We start from the raw sequence: 17,433 nt of genomic DNA on the forward strand, positions 1-17,433 counted from the left end.
TGAGTTTTGAAAAATGATATTAAGTCATGCCTACTGTCATCTTGTGTCGGCAAAGAGAAAATACAGCTTCTAAATGAAAAATAGGGTATTCCAACAGCTATAGCTTTGCAGACATAGGGTGGAACTTGTGACGGGCCTCTGCTAATTTTTCTTATGCTGAGTATATCTCCCCCTCCCCCGCATAATTGAGTCCAATTATTTCCTGTAAAATATCTTTCCATGTCTTTAGTTTCTGATGTAGCCATGGAGAGCAGCCCTGGGCCTTCCACCTCTGGAGAACATCGACAAGAAGTTGTGGTTGAAACAAGGGCCCCAAGTGCCATCACTCCTAGCAGTAGCAGCAGCAGCAGCAGCACAAACATGGTAGTCTCACCCCGAAGTGGTATGTATTGACTTCTGTAAAAGAGCTTTGGTTGTACCACTGGAGTGTTTGCCATTGTCTGATTTCATTTTCTGGATTCCTTCTTTATTCCAGGAGTTCAGTGTATCCCTCAGCGAGCAGCACTTCTCAAGTCCATGTTGAACTTCTTGAAAAAGGCCATCCAGGACCCAGCTTTTTCAGATGGCATACGGCATGGTGAGAGACTGCCTTAGCATTTGGGCTAAGCCTGCAGTTTTTGAACCAGCTTTCCATTGACCAACTTGTCATAACGACAAGCTGCTTATCTCTTTGTGGTGTATAGTAGCCTGTAAATGCTGGTGGCTACATAACTAAAGGCAGGAGTCTCTTGGGATGCTTCCATCCTCCTCCAGTTTGGTTCTACTTGGGCAACAGATCTCTATGAATTCATTAGCTTTCTTTTCCTTTTTTTGTAAATATTTTTTATTAAATTTTAGATCTCAGGTGGTGAACATTATGTTTGAATGGAAATCTGAGAATTCATTAGCTTTCTTTGGTGACTTTTGTATTTCTATCCTACACAGATGTAAAAGTGTGAAATGTCACACTAGACCTCTTTTTGGAAGTTGCTCTTGTTCTGGGGAATGAACTTCCCAGCAATAGTCACCAGTGTCTTAATCTTGTGCAAAGCAAATCACAAAATGTGGAACTGGGGGTGGAATGTGACTTCCTTAGAATCCCAGTTTCATTGTTTAAACCCAGAGAAATTTGCTAGCCCATTATTGTAAAGATATGATTGGAACCATGCAGAGAATAGTTACTGACATCCTTGGAAGCCAAATGAGTTGCTGAATAATAGTTCTGGTGGTTTGGGGGTAGGGATTTAATTGCCTTATGGAGCTCCTTGTCCTTCACCATTACTAGTAAAACCAGAATAAATTATACAGAGTGACAAAATATTTTGTACATGTCTGCATATTGTATAGGTCAGTGTTTTTCAATGTTTTTGGGCAAAGGCACACTTGTTTCATGAAAAAAATCACGAGGCACACCACCATTAGAAAATGTTAAAAAATTTAACTCTGTGCCTATATTGACTATATATAAAGTAATTCTCTTGAATTTTTCAATTTTTCCCACGGCACACCAGGCAACATCTCGCGGCACACTAGTGCAGTGTTTTTCAACCTTTTTTGGGCAAAGGCACACTTGTTTCATGAAAAAAATCACGAGGCACACCACCATTAGAAAATGTTAAAAAAATTAACTCTGTGCCTATATTGACTATATATAAAGTAATTTTTCAATTTTTCCCACGGCACACCAGGCAACATCTCGCGGCACACTAGTGTGCCGCGGAACAGTGGTTGAAAAACACTGGTATAGGTGATAAAGTAAAATTTAATGGTGCAGCATTTTTAGTGGGAACTTTAGAGAAAGTGCTTTATGTAGTTACCACATTATCCGTGCCTTATTCATTATGTCTCCTCCTTGCAGTGATGGATGGCTCTCTGCCTACCTCTCTGAAGCACATCATCAGCAATGCAGAATACTATGGGCCATCACTCTTCTTGCTTGGTAAGTGTGTCTTTCATGCATAATAAATAATACGTTTCTTAGCTGGTTTCCCTGGACCACATCCCTCTTGATTTGTTTCCCAGGAGTGACAGCATACTCTGGGAATGGGCCATTGTAATGGGAGGTGTCATCTCTCGGCCTAGCTGTGAAGTTGTCCTGCCTAGGAAGACCTGTGCTGATCAGTGACTCACTTCATTCTCTCTTCTCTTCTGACAGCCACTGAGGTGGTAACGGTCTTTGTATTCCAAGAGCCTTCGCTGCTATCCTCGCTACAGGACAATGGCCTAACTGATGTCATGCTGCATGCTCTCCTTATAAAAGACGTGAGTTTTATTATTTTTGTTACCTGTGTTCCTATAACAGCCTCACGTTGGTTATTTTTTATCTGGGAGCTGAAAGAGTCTTAGTAATTTTTACACTTCCCATTTTGCATTCCAGCAGTTGCTAATTTCTGGCACTGCAATCTAAATCATTTTGTAAATGAATATACTTGATAAAAGCATTTCATATAGTTCATGTTAAGTCTACTGTGCTGGCCCATTTAGGGGTTCATGGCACAGTTGGAATTGTACTTGCACTACTTTTTCAACATATCTCCTCAGCTACTCTTTTATTCTGCTCAAACGGAGGATGAATGCGATGACGTGGAAATATGTGGATTTACTTCCCATTTTGTCTTTCCACTTTATTTGCAATCCCGCTCAGTCAGTTCACTCTACCATTTCTTTCCAATTTCCACCTTTGAATCTCTGCCTTCATGTTTATATTATTTTCTCTCAACATAGTCCCTTGAAGCTACTATTTTTCTTTCAAGTCATTCATCTCAGTTAAGAGAGTTCTCTGGCTCCTATACATAAGAACGGGTTCCCCATTCCACATAAAAATTCCTCTTTTCCCACATTGCTTTTATGCCATATCTCACTACATTTTGTAACGTTAGGCCAAAGGTGAGCAGAAGGTTGATCAGGATCTGCTGGCAGATTTGTGTGATAGGAAGCAGATTGGAAAAAGGGTTCTGACTCCCACTTCATTAACAATAGCAGCAACAAATTGTCTTTTCCATGTAAATCAGGTACTGGGGAAAAATTCCTAGGCTCAGAATGTGCTTGAAGGCAAACTTCTTTTCAGAATTTCAAGATCTTCCATGGAGTAGCCAGGTGCAAAGGACATGTAGCTAGAATTAAGAAAGCAAAGTAGATCTGACAAGCCTGAAGTCTAACCACCCTTGTGTTAGGTTGTTAGGCCTCATTTGCATCAAATAAACGTTTATAAAGAAATGTTACTTTTATAGCTCAGGTGCAACTTTGTGACCCTTTTGGCCTTGCGGTGCACGTCTCTCCTGACAGGTCCCAGCCACACGGGAAGTTCTGGGCTCCCTTCCTAATGTCTTCAGTGCCCTGTGCCTGAATGCTCGGGGCCTCCAATCCTTTGTTCAGTGTCAGCCTTTTGAACGCCTCTTCAAAGTGTTGCTCTCACCAGACTACCTCCCAGCAATGAGGAGGCGTCGCAGCTCAGACCCACTTGGTGAGTACATTCTGGGGTCCATTTGTGTTGGGCATTTCTCCCTACTTGTCACCACCCTGTGGTCCAGACATTAGATAGCCATCTTTAAATATATTAAGGGGTGTCACATGGAAGAGGGAAAAGTTGGTTTTATCCTGCTCCCTGGAGACAACTGGAGCCCCCCCCCCTTAACTTTTGGAAATCATTTTGAATTTGACTATTACCCAATCTAATTTACAAAGTAATCCTAGTGTTTTCTGGCTCATATATAGGCTCTGTTCCTAGGTGAAATTCTTATGAAGTGGAATCTTAACCTGTGATGAGGAATTTCCCTTTTGAAAACAAGCTTCTGTTGCTTACCATTTCTAATGATTAAGTTGAATGGAAGTGCGGTTTTTCTGCCTCAGAATTCTACTTTCCTGATGACTTAACACAGCACCCAGTGTTGTGCAGCTTGTGGTGTTTTAACATGTGAATGTGCAGCTTTCCACCTGGTATCTTTGTCTTCACAATGGGTGATCTTGTAATCACAGCCAAAAATTGTACTGATGGTAAACAAAATGAGATGGCTATGAATCTGAAAGGTTTCATTCCATCATTGACGGTGCTTAGAAATGTAACTTATTTGGCATGCTTTTATCAGTTGCATACAGCAAGAGTTGCCAATCCTTACTATTATTATTATTTTTTGGAATAAAATTTTATTAGTTTTCAATTAAAGTCCAATAATAGCCTTGTTATAGCAATGCCAATTTATAATACAATTATTAATACCAATCATTCAAGTACAGTCATACCTCGGGTTACAAACATTGCGGGTTGCGCGTTTTCGGGTTGTGGACCGCGCCGAACCCGGAAGTACTGGAATGGGTTACTTCTGGGTTTCGGTGCATGCACAGAAGCGCAAAATGACATCATGTGCTGAATCGCGTCACGCGTGTGCATAGACGTGGCACTTCAGACTTCGAATGCTCCGGGTTGTGAACGTGCCTCCCGCACAAATCGCGTTCGCAACCCGAGGTATGACTGTACTGAATTATATAATTTAGTTAAAGTGGCCCCCTGCATGCTTGATTTGATGATTTTCTTTAATTATGCGTTCCAAAATCTTATTAGTGTCAATTGCATTCCGGTCATAATAATAATCCCCTATACAACATCTGCAATGTTAATAACTTCTAATCGTGTTGACACATTAAATGATTTATAAAATTTCAAGTGAGGAAAGCCAACCATATCCTTGTTCTTCTTGTGTGTGGCAATGTTCTGTCCATGGTGTTTCTTCCTGTCCTTTGTAAAATGTTACATCTTTCTTTCCCCCTATTGTTGCTGTTATCCATTGTGCTTGGGGCGGAGGTAATATCCCATTGTTGTTCCAGAAATTTCTCCATTGCTCCATCCTGTGCTTCGTTGTTTTGCACCGTGAACTTTAACAACAGCTGCAAAAGTCACTCTGTCCCAGTTGTCACCATTTCCCCCCTCGTCCTGGGAAGAAGAGCAGTCTGTTGAACTGCAGATGAGTTCCTTGGCAGCTCACAGACTCCTTTCATCCTTCCTTCCAGCTGATTATTCTTCCAATTAAATTAAATTCCTAGTCCTCTTAGCGTTATTCAGTTCACTTCGTAGATAATAAAGGATGGGGAAGAGCCAGCTCTAAGTTTCCATCTTAAACGTTTTGCAAAATAGAGCTTCCCCCTCCCCCCCTTTGCACACACAGTTCCGTTTGTTTGGGCAACTTGTTTACTCACATTCAGTTCATCCCAGACCTTAGACAGCAGTTAGGAACCTTAGTTAACTCACTGAAAGCAGATGAAAAGGAGAGATAGCATTGAGTGTCCAAAATCTTCAGCCAAAATCTCCAGACAGTTTTGTGTAGATTGAACCTTGTGGCATTCTACGTGTGAAAGGCCTTTGGATGGAACAGTAACTCCAGGTGCCACCTTTGTAGACCCAACTTGCAAGAAGGAGAGACCACAGCATGGCTCTTCTTTGCTCCAAACACAAGAGGCAATCCAGAAGAATATCATGGGATCTTGGAGAATAAACAAGATCTTATTCTCACTTTCCATCTCCTATCTATGCTCACCCACAGTTTATAATAAAGATATTTGTGCCTGAAGATTAAACACCCACGTAGACATTGGTATTCTTGAAAATATCATGCTAGCTTTTTACGAAAGCAAGGTCCTGGCTTATGGATTTGGAGATTAATAGGTGGAAAACTCACACAGTGTCTGCAAGAGACTCGTGCCTAGAAATTAGCTGTTACTCCCATCTGGTCTTCTGTTATTTTCTCTTATACCTTGTTTCCCTTATCTTTCATGCAACACTGAACATTTTTTTTTAAAAAAAGTTTCATTAGAATATTGAGTTATGTAAATTAAGAGGACAAAAATAAATTGTTACTTACTTGACTGGGCTGGTTTATGCCAAGTACCACAGTCCTTTATAGCTTATATCTAATTTCCTCTCCTTTGCCTATAGCTTATATCTAATTTACTCCCCTTTCCCGGTGTTCATTCTAGGGGACACTGCTTCCAATCTTGGAAGTGCTGTGGATGAGCTCATGAGGCACCAGCCCACACTCAAGACAGATGCTACTACAGCCATAATTAAGGTAGGGAGCAGAACAAAATGGTCCCTATGTTGTTTGTATCTCTTATCTTGCCAACCTCCCACGTTGTGCACCTAGATGTTGTCTCTTTTACACTGTTTTTTCCTGAATGCAGTCTTATTTGGAGAATAACATCCCAGACTGGTATTCTGGAAGTCCTAACAAGAACCTGTTCCATGCCAACATGCTTGTTCACTGTTCTGCAGTTACTAGAAGAAATCTGCAATCTGGGCCGAGACCCTAAATACATCTGCCAGAAGCCCTCCATTCAAAAGGCTGATGGAACAGCTACTGCTCCGCCACCTCGCTCAACTCATGCAGCAGAGGAGGCCTCCAGTGAGGATGAAGAAGAAGAAGAGGTGCAAGCTATGCAGAGTTTCAATGCCACGCAGCAGAGTGAGGCAGAATCCAGCCAGCAGTGAGTAGCCGAGGCTAAAAATAACATACAGCAATCCTGTGAATGGTGGGTTGCTGCAAAGTCTAGCCTGCACTTGCTTTCTGATCAGTTTTTAAAGCTGCTTGAAAACATCCTGTATTTGAGGGCAGGGTGGGTGGGTGGGTGGGGGGCTTGGCAAAACAACTGGGCTACCCTTCATGTTTAGGAAGAGCATGGTGATGGTTCAAAGAACCCATGAAGTTAATTCCATGAATCCAATGGGGTCTTGTTTTTCTTCAGTGGCAATCCAACATGCCACATGGCAATTAGTTTTGAAATGGAGAGTTTCAGAGCAGCTGGTGCTAGCACAGGGTGTGTTGAGACGGGTAAACTATACAAAAGTTACATCCCACTGGATTAGCAGAGGCTTTCTGAGTAAGCCTAAGCAACTCTCTGGATCCTGGTCAACGTGCTTCACATAACTCAAGGTTGCTGCATATAGCATAAAATGTACTTGGGCAGCTGTTAACCCATGTTGACTAGCAAGTACATTGTACACAGCAGAAAATGCATTTGCATAGCTCTTCGTGTGTTAGCAAAGCATGGATTTTCCTGTGTGGCGCTGTGGTCTAAACCACTGAGCCTAGGGCTTGCCGATCAGAAGGTCGGCGGTTCGAATCCCCACGACGGGGTGAGCTCCCGTTGTTCAGTTCCAGCTTCTGCCCACCTAGCAGTTTGAAAGCACGTCAAAGTGCAAGTAGATAAATAGGTACCGCTCCGGCGGGAAGGTAAACGGCATTTCCATGTGCCGCTCTGGTTCGCCAGAAGCGGCTTAGTCATGCTGGCCACATGACCCGGAAGCTGTACACCGGCTTCCTCGGCCAGTAAAGCGAGATGAGCGCCGCAACCCCAGAGTCGTCCGCGACTGGACCTAATGGTCAGGGGTCCCTTTACCTTTACCTGTACTGTTGCAAAAAAGAAAAAAAGCCCTTCATAAGAGTAAAGTTTGATTCCTTTGAACCATTTTTGGTAGAGACTTGTTTGAGAAATGGTGCATTTGTTTGAGTGTATGTTGATTTGTCTTGTTATTCATGCTTGCCTCGTGGTTTTGAATCAAGACAGGATAAGACCATGGTCATTTCACTGTTTAGCATTATTGTGATATTGACCCTTCAATACAAGGTTGCTGACATTTAATACCAGTTTGGTATTGAAGCAGGCCACAGATTCACAAATAACTCCTTAGATTCATGGTTTGCATTTGTTTATTTACCCTGTTTCTCCTAAAATAAGACACAGCCATAAAATAAGCCATAGCAGGATTTCTATGCATTTGCGAAATATAAGCCGTTCCCCAAAAATAAGCCATACCCCGAAAATAAGCCATAGTGACATGGTACCTCCCATTAAAACAGCCTGGAGAGGCGTGGCTATGCAGCGTACCGATGCGACACGATTAAAATAAGACATCCCCTGAAAATAAGCCATACTGTGTTTTGTTGGGCGAAAAAAAATATAAGACGGTGTCTTATTTTAGGAGAAACACGGTAGTAGGTTTACAATGCCACACAATGAACAGAGTATCTAGGGAGTGAACATAATACAGCCAGTGATGGGTAGAGTGGGCTCTGCTGGATTTATAGCCCTGAGTTGTGATTGAAGTGATATATTATACAAAGAGGGTGGTTGAAGCTGTTATAAAGATCACTTGGACCACAGCAGAACCCAGAGGTGGGTTTCAGTCAAAGTGGTACTGTTGGCTTTTCTTTCTTGTTTCTGCAAGCTGATTCTTCACTTACCTATTTTCTGACTTGCATACATTTTACTCGGAAGTAAGCACCACTGGCTTTCAGAGGAATTCACTTGCAAGTGAGAGTGGGTGGGAATATTTAATTTCCTCCTCTCAGTTCCATTCTATGCTGTGCATGTGTAATCTTACTGCTCTCCTGGCAGGCTTAATTTTTCTCTGGGGAATGTGCTCATTATTCTATTGGCTTGTGACTAGGAGAAATTGGCTTTTGTGAGCTTATGGGTAGGGTTGGCATGCCAGTCAATTGACAGATCAGACATTATAAATTTGCTATCTGTTATCATTTGACCATAATCACATACCTCATGAAGCCACAATGGTTGAACTTATTTGCTATCTAATTTCGCACAACTGCATTTAAAACCTACTTTTTAGTTGGCTGCTGTTGCTGTACTTTATTTGGGGTTTTATTTCATTATGTAGCCATAGACTGGCCCTGGTGTTTGGGATAAAAGCTAGAGAACAGTTCATTGAATTCACATTTCAAATGATGGAAATGTTATAATTCACTACAGTTCTTTTTGTTTTAAATATGGTAGTAACTTTATTATTTCATTAACAGATAATTTTGTTTTTGTAATTAGTATAAATATCAAACATGTTTATCTTTCTGTTTTTGTTCTAATTAAAGTTAATACTTTTAAAGTTAACCACTATTTGGTCAGCTGACCAAATCTTTTTTTGATTGGTCAGATGCCCAAACTTAGCTGCAAGTGCTTTCTAAAAAATGCATCAAAACAAGAGTACTCATTGCTTTGGAGAAACTCCCAAATTATAACTTACCAAGGATGACGTGGCTGGATCTTTTCAAACCTTGATAAACCTGCTCAATCCCACCACTGGGCTTTCAGATTGGCCATGTTCTCATGTAAGACTAAAACATGACAGGAAGGAGCTGCCGTGAGCCTTGGGCTTGTGTTCCTCCTCACACCTCAGAGGACACCTACAGGGTTTAGTTTCACTTCCGCAAAACCTGACTTATTACATATAAATCAGAGATTGTGATTTTAAAAAACCTGTTCTGTGTAAACCAGCCAACCTCAAACCATGGACTATGAAACTGGCTTATTTACCTAGCTCAGGGGGTGGGAAACCTGTGGCCCTCCAGATGTTGCTGGACTCTGTCAACCTCAGCTAGCATGGCCCAGTGGTCAGGTATGATAGGGGTTGGAGTGCAGCAACATGTAGAGAGCCACAGGTTCCTCATTCCTGTTTTAAACCATGATACCTGGTTCGTAGGACATGATAAGCCAGGTTTTGTGGAAAGTGAAACTAAATTCTCCCAGCCATGTGGTAGGTGGTGTGAATTGTGTTTACCCTTGTAAGTGTGGCAGAACCCTAGAAACATGATGCATCCAGGTAGCTTCTGTTTTTACTTGAGTTTTATGTTTGATTGTTTTACTGAGAAGAGACTTGGGCTGTGGTCTTTTGCAGACTTAAAAGGGAGTGAGAACAATTTTACTCAGTAGGACATACTCTATAAGTAAACATTCATAGGATCAGGCTGCTTTCTTTAGCTCTGCCTCATGATTGTATAGATGCTGGGGAATAATTTTTATCACTAAAATGTGTTTCTGGAGACCAGTATTCTGTACTTAATGTGCTTTGTTGTGAGTATGACATAGATTGAGGCAAGTCTGTAGCTGAGCTTGTGAAATCTAGTCTGCTTACTGTTTACAGGTAGAATGCTGAGATCTTGGCAAAACCGGTTATAGAGAAGGTCCCTGCACCAATACATATTTAATCGAACTGGTTTTGAGCAATGATTGCAGTAGTTCTTGGGACAAGGAGCCCCTATTGCACTAGCAAAGGGCAAGATTACATTTGGGGTGGATGGAGGGTCGCTGTGAGCATTTTTGGCATAGTTTTGCTTGCTCCCTGGCACCCTGATCCCAGCTGCGCTGAAGGCCTTGCTCAGAGACTCTCTTGGCTCTGCATTGCTTTGGCAAGCTTTGCAGCAGCTTCTGAGTGCCTGCCAGCTGTTTCTTTGTAAACTTCTGAACTCTGAAGTTTCCTGTCTATGGGGTTTCTTAACCCCATAAACTCCTGGCTATGTGGTACTTTGTATGTGTGCCATATGCTGGATAATGCCGAGGGGGAAATGAGAGAGGAGTAGTTGCTGTCCTGCATTGAGAGCCCGCTGGCCCCGAGATGGCATGATGCTTTGCAGAGTGGGTGGGTGGAGGAGGAATGTTCGGGCACTGGGGAAAAGTTTGCCCTGGCAGTTCTGGTTTATAGGCAGTTTTCTGACCTGAGGAGCTCTGGATCCAGTTGTTTGTTGGCTTGAGGACCCTTGTTTAGAGTAGACTGTTTTGAATTAAGCATTTGTTTCTTTGTATTGCCTTAGTTGAGAACAGACCTGTGTGCGTGGGGGTTTAGAAACAGTTAAACTTCCTTCTAGTTTCAGGGAGGCAGCCATGTTTCTTCTGGCCAAACTTGCAGGGCCGGATTTCCTTTTGGCTTGCTTGCTGCCATGTGGCAGGTGCCTGGTGCAGACTGGAGAGGTCCCAGTATCCTCCACTTTTCTTTCCCCCGCCCATCCACCCCAAGCATTTTGCCTGGCCCCTCCTTGCCTGTGTCAGACTTCTCTTTCTTCTCCGACCAAACCTTGCACCGAGCATGCTCTTTACGTCATTGCCCAACTGTTCCCTTCCCCTCCTCCTTCTCCTCCCCAGCTCCATTTTGCTGCAGAACTCCATGGCGCCTGGCAGTCGACCATTCATGGCCCCTGCCACATTCCCATCTTTAATCCAATTTGAGGCCAGCAGCCAAGATGGGCAGCACAGTTTCCCCCCTCCTTTTGCCTTTCTCTGGTGTCTCCTCAATGCTGGTATCTTTTGTCACCATGATGCATTCTGGACTGCTTCAGGCGCGGTTTTGCCGCAGTCCTGGCGCAGGGCTGCCCTCTGGAATTTTTGTTGTTGTTGGAAGAGAACGATGGTACTTCTATTCTCCCAGTTTATCTTTTTGGGAAACCTTAATAGGAAACAGCTTTGCATAAAACCTGGGATGTGGGAGCTGGATATTGCGTGTCTAAGACTAACAAAGGTGAGCAAAGATTTTGATAGTGTCTTTCATGTGGTTGCCCTCTGATAAATTTGACTGGGAGCTGGGGGAGAATACTGTAAAGTGACCACCATCTGAGCAGCTAGCTCACATATCTACAATCCAAAATCGAGTGTCTGGAGGCCTGTATTGAACAATATGGTTGCGGTAATGGGCTTTTTCCCTCCCCTCTAGGGTGGTCGGGACAGAAGAACGGATACCAATCCCACTCATGGACTACATCCTTAATGTGGTAAGTTCTCTATTAGTGGGTGGTCCTTGAGGGATACCTTGGCAGGATTGGCTTCAGTGTGTCTAGGGCAGGGGTCAGCAAGGTTTATCTTGCCTGGGCCAGATAAGTCCTGCGGAGGTCCCTCCGTGGGCCAGATTGCTCGCCTGAGTGAGCGCCCCCCCCCCATGATTTTCAGCGTCTGCATCTACTCATGTGCAGACACGATTTTCAGTGCCACGGAAGCGAGTCGTCGCACCGCGCCGGTTTAGCGCAGCGTGTGAGTGGGCAGCTCAGTTCAGGGGCAGCTCGTGGGCCGGTCAAATGACCTCTGTGGGCCACTTCTGGCTCATTGGCCTTAGGTTGCTGATCCCTGGTCTAGGGAGATATTCAGGCATCCCCAGCTCTTTTGGCTGACACCCTTTTCCTCTCCAGCCTCCCATGCCATCATGTTAGGATGAATTTGTATGGCTCTTGTAGCCACAGTCTTATCACTCAGTAATGCTTCCTGAACTTGCTTGTTGTTGGTCTTATTTATAGCCATAAATACATGTTCAAAAGCAGCAATGTTTTATTGTTTTTTCCAGCTATAGAATTATTTTAAGAGGTGGGAGTTCGAGTGTGTAATAATCACTTTCTTAACATATCAGTTAAATAAAAAAAGATATTGCAGGTTTGCTGATTATCTGCAGAGAGAGTGTGGTGTCCTTTTAATTAAACCTGGAATGTCAAGGTAAACTTTGCTTTACTGGTTGCTTTTTTTGGAGCAGCTAGCCTTGGAACCCATCTGTCATAGGGTTGTGAGGATATTACACCAAGAAAACACTCCTTCTTTGGCTTTACTGTAGTTGCCTCTTGAAAGATGGATGAATTTGGATTTAGGGAGTGTGTCATAGAATCTAAGAAACTATGGAGTTGAGAGCTCTCCATGCTTCACTCTCCATTTGGGCTTGGTCTGGGTGTAGGCTACCCAACCTTTTGTTTTTGTATGAAGTATTGATTATTTTCTTCCCTACCCTCATTCTTCTGTCTCTCCCAGATGAAATTTGTGGAGTCCATCCTCAGCAACAATACAACAGATGACCATTGTCAAGAGTTTGTGAATCAGAAGGGCCTGCTGCCCCTAGTCACCATCTTGGGCCTGCCCAACCTGCCTATAGACTTCCCCACCTCAGCAGCCTGCCAAGCTGTGGCTGGAGTCTGCAAATCCATATTGGTAAGGAGGAGAATACAACATTTCCCTTTCCAGAAGGTAATTATCACTGCCATCAAGTTGGAAGTACACACAAGCTTCTGGAAATCCTACTTTTTAACTCCTACTCCCACCCCAAAATGCATCTGCTAGATGTTTCTGTTGACTGTGTCTTTACAGCTAACAGGTCTTATTTTTGAAGGGCTAAGAAGCCCTTTAATTGGAGATAGAGCTTTTTGAGAAATGTAGTTTGGCAGAGGACCTCTGCACCTCTCCCAGCATTTGTTGTGGTCATGTGCATAATTTTAGTGTATTGCCAGAGAAGGGCCAGTGTCTCCAGACTCTGTCACCTGGGTAGAGTTGCAGAACTATATGACTTTTAATAAATCCAAAGTAAAAAAGTAAGAAGCAATAAATCATATCTATAGAACAGGCATACTATCATAGTTCATGTTGGGACTATCACTCTATAGCATGATTGCCACTTGCTGCAATTTTGTGGGAGCATGGGAAACCTGCAGAATACGGTACCAGCTGAAGAATTCTGTTTCCTAAGAATCTCAGCTTTTTATTTGATTTCACTGACTGGGGTGGAGTTGGGAGAGCAGCAACAATTTTATGGTTTAAAGATACGTTTTGAGGGTAAAACCTCAAGTCAGAAGGGATAGGATAAGATTTCTGGGGAACAGAGCTTTAATATTCTGTTTTAGCTCTTGGCTATTCCATACGATTTTCAGAAGCACAGAAGCAGAATAATTTATGCTTCAACAGTTTAAACTGCATGATTATGCAAAACAAACCCTGCTGATTTGCTTGGGTTCCAGAATTTATACCAATTGCAAAGTTCAGCTTTTGGGGTTGTGGAACTTGGGCTATGTTGTTACAGAATGTTTAGTTTCTTTTTAGGACAGAGGCCACTCGGCCTTAACTGGTTTTTCTGATGAAACATTTTACTTTAGTTAAAAAGAGCAGGCTGTTCTCTGGAAGAAGCCGGGAATTAGTTGAAGCAATCAAAAGATGTCAGACGTTGACAGTGGTTCCATGTGGTGACAGCTCCACATTTTGGCATGTGCAGTAGTATTCATAAACTGGTCATCATGTGGATCTCAATTGCATGAAGTCTCTGTCGGGGCTTAATTTGTGCCAGAGCTCACTAAGCTGCAGCCTCATTGTCTGTTGGTTTAGAGTTCATTTCCTTCAGACACTGCACACATCAAGAATATAAGGAAGTGGCCCTAGATCAGAAATGACTGGAAACAGACTTGAGGCCTAGCATTTCCCCTTAGAAATTAAGACTGGTCTTTTATGCAGCTCCTGCTCTGGTTAAGCTGATCAAGGAATCATAAACTTTAGGTCAGTGTTTTTCAACCACTGTTCCGCGGCACACTAGTGTGCCGCGAGATGTTGCCTGGTGTGCCGTGGGGAAAAGTTGTTTATTTGATTCCTATTCAAGAGAATTACTTTATATATAGTCAATATAGGCACAAAGTTAAATTTTTTAACATTTTCTAATGGTGGTGTGCCTCGTGATTTTTTTCATGAAACAAGTGTGCCTTTGCCCAAAAAAGGTTGAAAAACACTGCTTTAGGTGACCAGAACCACTACTTGATCAAAAGCAATTTTAGAGCCCCTTTGCTGAAATTGCTCCTCAGGCAAATGCCCTAATGTTGCATCACCACACAATATAGATGCAATGATCAAGGAAGTAAAAAATTAACAAACCAGTTACTGTAGTTTATGTAGCAGTGCCAAAAATCTTCTTAATCCTCAAAGCAATACAAACCAAAGACAGTTTCTCCTAGATAAGCACTGTCAAATTGGTTCCATATATAGACTTCTTACTTTCAGCAAAATAACCAACATTTTTTCATTTTCCAGCTTTGCATATAGAAGCGTAAAATAACAAAAAGCATTGAGTGAATGTTCTTGGCTGATGCTGATTAGCTGTTAATTCAAGTTCATTCTTTTATAGCGTCTCTCCAGGTGACATAGTCTGTCTGTCAAGGCTTCCCTGTTTAACTCTGAGCAATGATGCAGGGCCACCACATATAAAAGTTCAGTAGTAATATACACATGCTGGCAAGACTCTGCCTATTCCCTCCTATCAAACAATGTTTGGTGAAGGTTGCAGGGAAATCAAACAGCACCCTTACCATCCTATTTGTTTGCTGTGATCTATTGCTTACAAGTCTTTGTAGTCTCAAATAGGCTGTGGACCCCACTGCATTGAAACCCAGTTCTTCACTTTAACATTCAACATTTGCTTGCAGTGGCTGTCGATACATTCATAAGTGTTGCTTGTCTCCAAAAGACCTGGCAAGTGACATGGTACTTGATTACTGGATCTCAAGCCATATTAGAACATAAGAGAAATCCTTGTGGCCCAGAGTCCAGCACTCTGTTCTCACAGTGGCCAACCAGATGCCATCCAGTTTGGGTTAGTTGTAGAGCATGTGTCACTGCATGAAACCAAGGTGTATTCTTGGATGTGTGCTGGAGAAAGGGGCTTTGTGCATTCATAGAAACAAGACAAAGCTAAATCAATCAGTACTTTAAATGCTGACTGGTGAATAAGCTGTGGCAGCACCTTATACAGCCTTCTGGTGTTCAGCTATCCATGGTTGCAACACTTCCTTGAAGCTCTGGGTATAATGTCATGCTCGGCTTCTGAATGTTGGAAGGCCTTTTTATGCAGAAGGTGTGCATTTATAATAGCGCTTACTGACATGCAGTTGTGTCGGGTCATTCTCAGCACTTGCTGTTTTGTTCTGGGAATATGGGTGCCCATTTGTATACCCTTATCATTCCACATGCCCACAATCTCCCACCATCCTTGCTTGATTCAGTGTGCCATATTACAGGCTTTCTTAGCTTTGCAACCTGTTTCTAGATCCATGATTAGCCCAATCATCACATTCATTTCCCTTCAGGAAGGCCAGTTTAACTTTGACAGTTGAGGAGTGGTAATAATTAAACTTGGAAATCCACAGAGTTTACTTGGAGCAGTGAATTTTAGGGGTTTTGTTTTTCTCATTCAGTGTACCTGACTTGCTATAACTTTTTGTAGACACCTGAAGGCAGTCCTGTTTGGGGAAGCGTTTAATGTTTGGTGTTTTGTTGTGCTCCTTTATATTTTGCTGGAAGCCGCCCAGCGTGGTTGGGGCAACCCAGTCAGATGGGTATAAGAAATAAGTTAACGTTGTTGTTGTTGTCATTGTTGTTGTTATTATCCACGTAGCACCACTTTTCTTACCAGTTCCACTCCTGCCAATCTAAGCAATACCTAAACAGATATCAAGGGACTGAAAAGGTCATGTATCAAGGATGGACTAAACCACATAATCTTGACTACCATGTTCTTTGCAAGAGCTCAACATCTCTTATTAGTTTGAGCAGGCATTGGGGAAACCACATCCGAACTGTAATATGATCAGCCGCTGCTCTTCTAATTCTGTCATGGTAGCTTAGCGGGTGGGTTTGGAGTGCGAGTCTGCGCACTAGTTGCTTAGCCTTCTTGTGTGGGCTAGTGAGTAAGCTGATGATACTAGCTTGATTAGTGGGGAAACATTATCTATATTTAGCCTTAAGTCACTAAATGTTAACAATGTGGCCTTAACAGCTAGAAAAGCTTCCAATATTTCCCTGAGAGAAAGTGATGGATACCTTCTGAGTGCTGCTAGGTATTCAGTAATCCACAGGCCACTATTGTAAAATGAACATCCTGAACCAGAGATTGGTATAGTGGGTGGTTTTGAGGCAGAGATCTGCACTTACTGAGCCTTGTTTAATGGATGTCACTATTTATCTTTTCTACCTTAGACGCTATCTCATGAACCGAAGGTCCTGCAGGAAGGCCTGCTCCAGCTGGACTCCATCCTGTCTTCCCTGGAGCCTCTACACCGGCCCATTGAGGCGCCTGGTGGCTCGGTCCTGCTGCGGGAGTTGGCATGTGCTGGCAATGTAGCTGATGCCACCCTCTCAGCCCAGGCCACACCCTTACTTCATGCCCTGACAGCTGCCCATGCTTACATCATGATGTTCGTACATACCTGCCGGGTAGGACAGGTAAGAGCAACCCCCACAACCTTGTTAATGACCCACCTGGTCTGGCTGCTGGTTTCAGTTGGCAGAATGTAAGTCCAGGCACTTAGCAGCATGCAACCTCTTCTATTACAGAGTGAGATCAGAGCCATCTCGGTAAACCAGTGGGGTTCCCAGTTGGGCCTGAGTGTGCTGAGCAAGTTGAGCCAACTCTACTGTTCCCTGGTATGGGAAAGCACGGTGCTGCTGTCACTATGTACACCAAACAGGTATGGAGCATTTGGTGGTTGAGAGGCTTGGGCTTGGCAGTGGTGGACAGTTTTATCATTTACTCCCAGAATTTGAAATCAGTAGCAGCCAGGTTAATGTCTTAGACTTGTTCAATTGCATGTCCTCCTTGGGTCCCTTAAGGAGTTTATGTGTAACATAATATGGTAAAGTAGAAGTCATTAGTACATGCTCCCATGGCAAGCAAAGGCTACAAGGAGTTTTCTCTTGTCCATCATACCTAGCGTAAGTTTCTTGGGGGAAACTCATCTGTAGATTAAGTGACCTTTGACCCATTTACTGATTCCATTTAGCAGCTTTGAAGCACACTCAGCAGTTTCAGTTCTTATTTAGCTAGACTTGTTCAATCATTCTGAAAGCTGATGTGGCTAAAATGATCAAAAGCATGGGAGGATAAGGCAAGAGTTCAGATGGAAA

General features: G+C 42.9%; 1 protein-coding gene across 13 annotated transcripts in view; it reads left to right on the top strand.

Annotated features, from left to right (window-relative positions):
* Positions 1-17,433, top strand: part of HUWE1 (HECT, UBA and WWE domain containing E3 ubiquitin protein ligase 1) — a 95,418-nt gene that overhangs the window by 32,088 nt on the left and 45,897 nt on the right. For 10 of the 13 annotated variants that reach the window (XM_033173649.1, XM_033173647.1, XM_033173654.1 and 7 more), the window contains 11 exons: positions 230-382; positions 476-577; positions 1,838-1,918; positions 2,135-2,241; positions 3,265-3,442; positions 5,947-6,038; positions 6,242-6,453; positions 11,462-11,519; positions 12,535-12,747; positions 16,507-16,752; positions 16,864-16,997. In XM_033173649.1, coding sequence (XP_033029540.1) covers positions 230-382; positions 476-577; positions 1,838-1,918; positions 2,135-2,241; positions 3,265-3,442; positions 5,947-6,038; positions 6,242-6,453; positions 11,462-11,519; positions 12,535-12,747; positions 16,507-16,752; positions 16,864-16,997 — 1,576 coding nt within the window. The remainder of the gene's footprint in view (positions 1-229; positions 383-475; positions 578-1,837; positions 1,919-2,134; positions 2,242-3,264; positions 3,443-5,946; positions 6,039-6,241; positions 6,454-11,461; positions 11,520-12,534; positions 12,748-16,506; positions 16,753-16,863; positions 16,998-17,433) is intronic. The other 3 variants (XM_033173652.1, XM_033173655.1, XM_033173659.1) reach the window with 1 other exon arrangement.

The sequence above is a fragment of the Lacerta agilis genome, chromosome 16 (assembly GCF_009819535.1).
Source record: "Lacerta agilis isolate rLacAgi1 chromosome 16, rLacAgi1.pri, whole genome shotgun sequence".
Lineage (NCBI taxonomy): Eukaryota > Metazoa > Chordata > Lepidosauria > Squamata > Lacertidae > Lacerta > Lacerta agilis.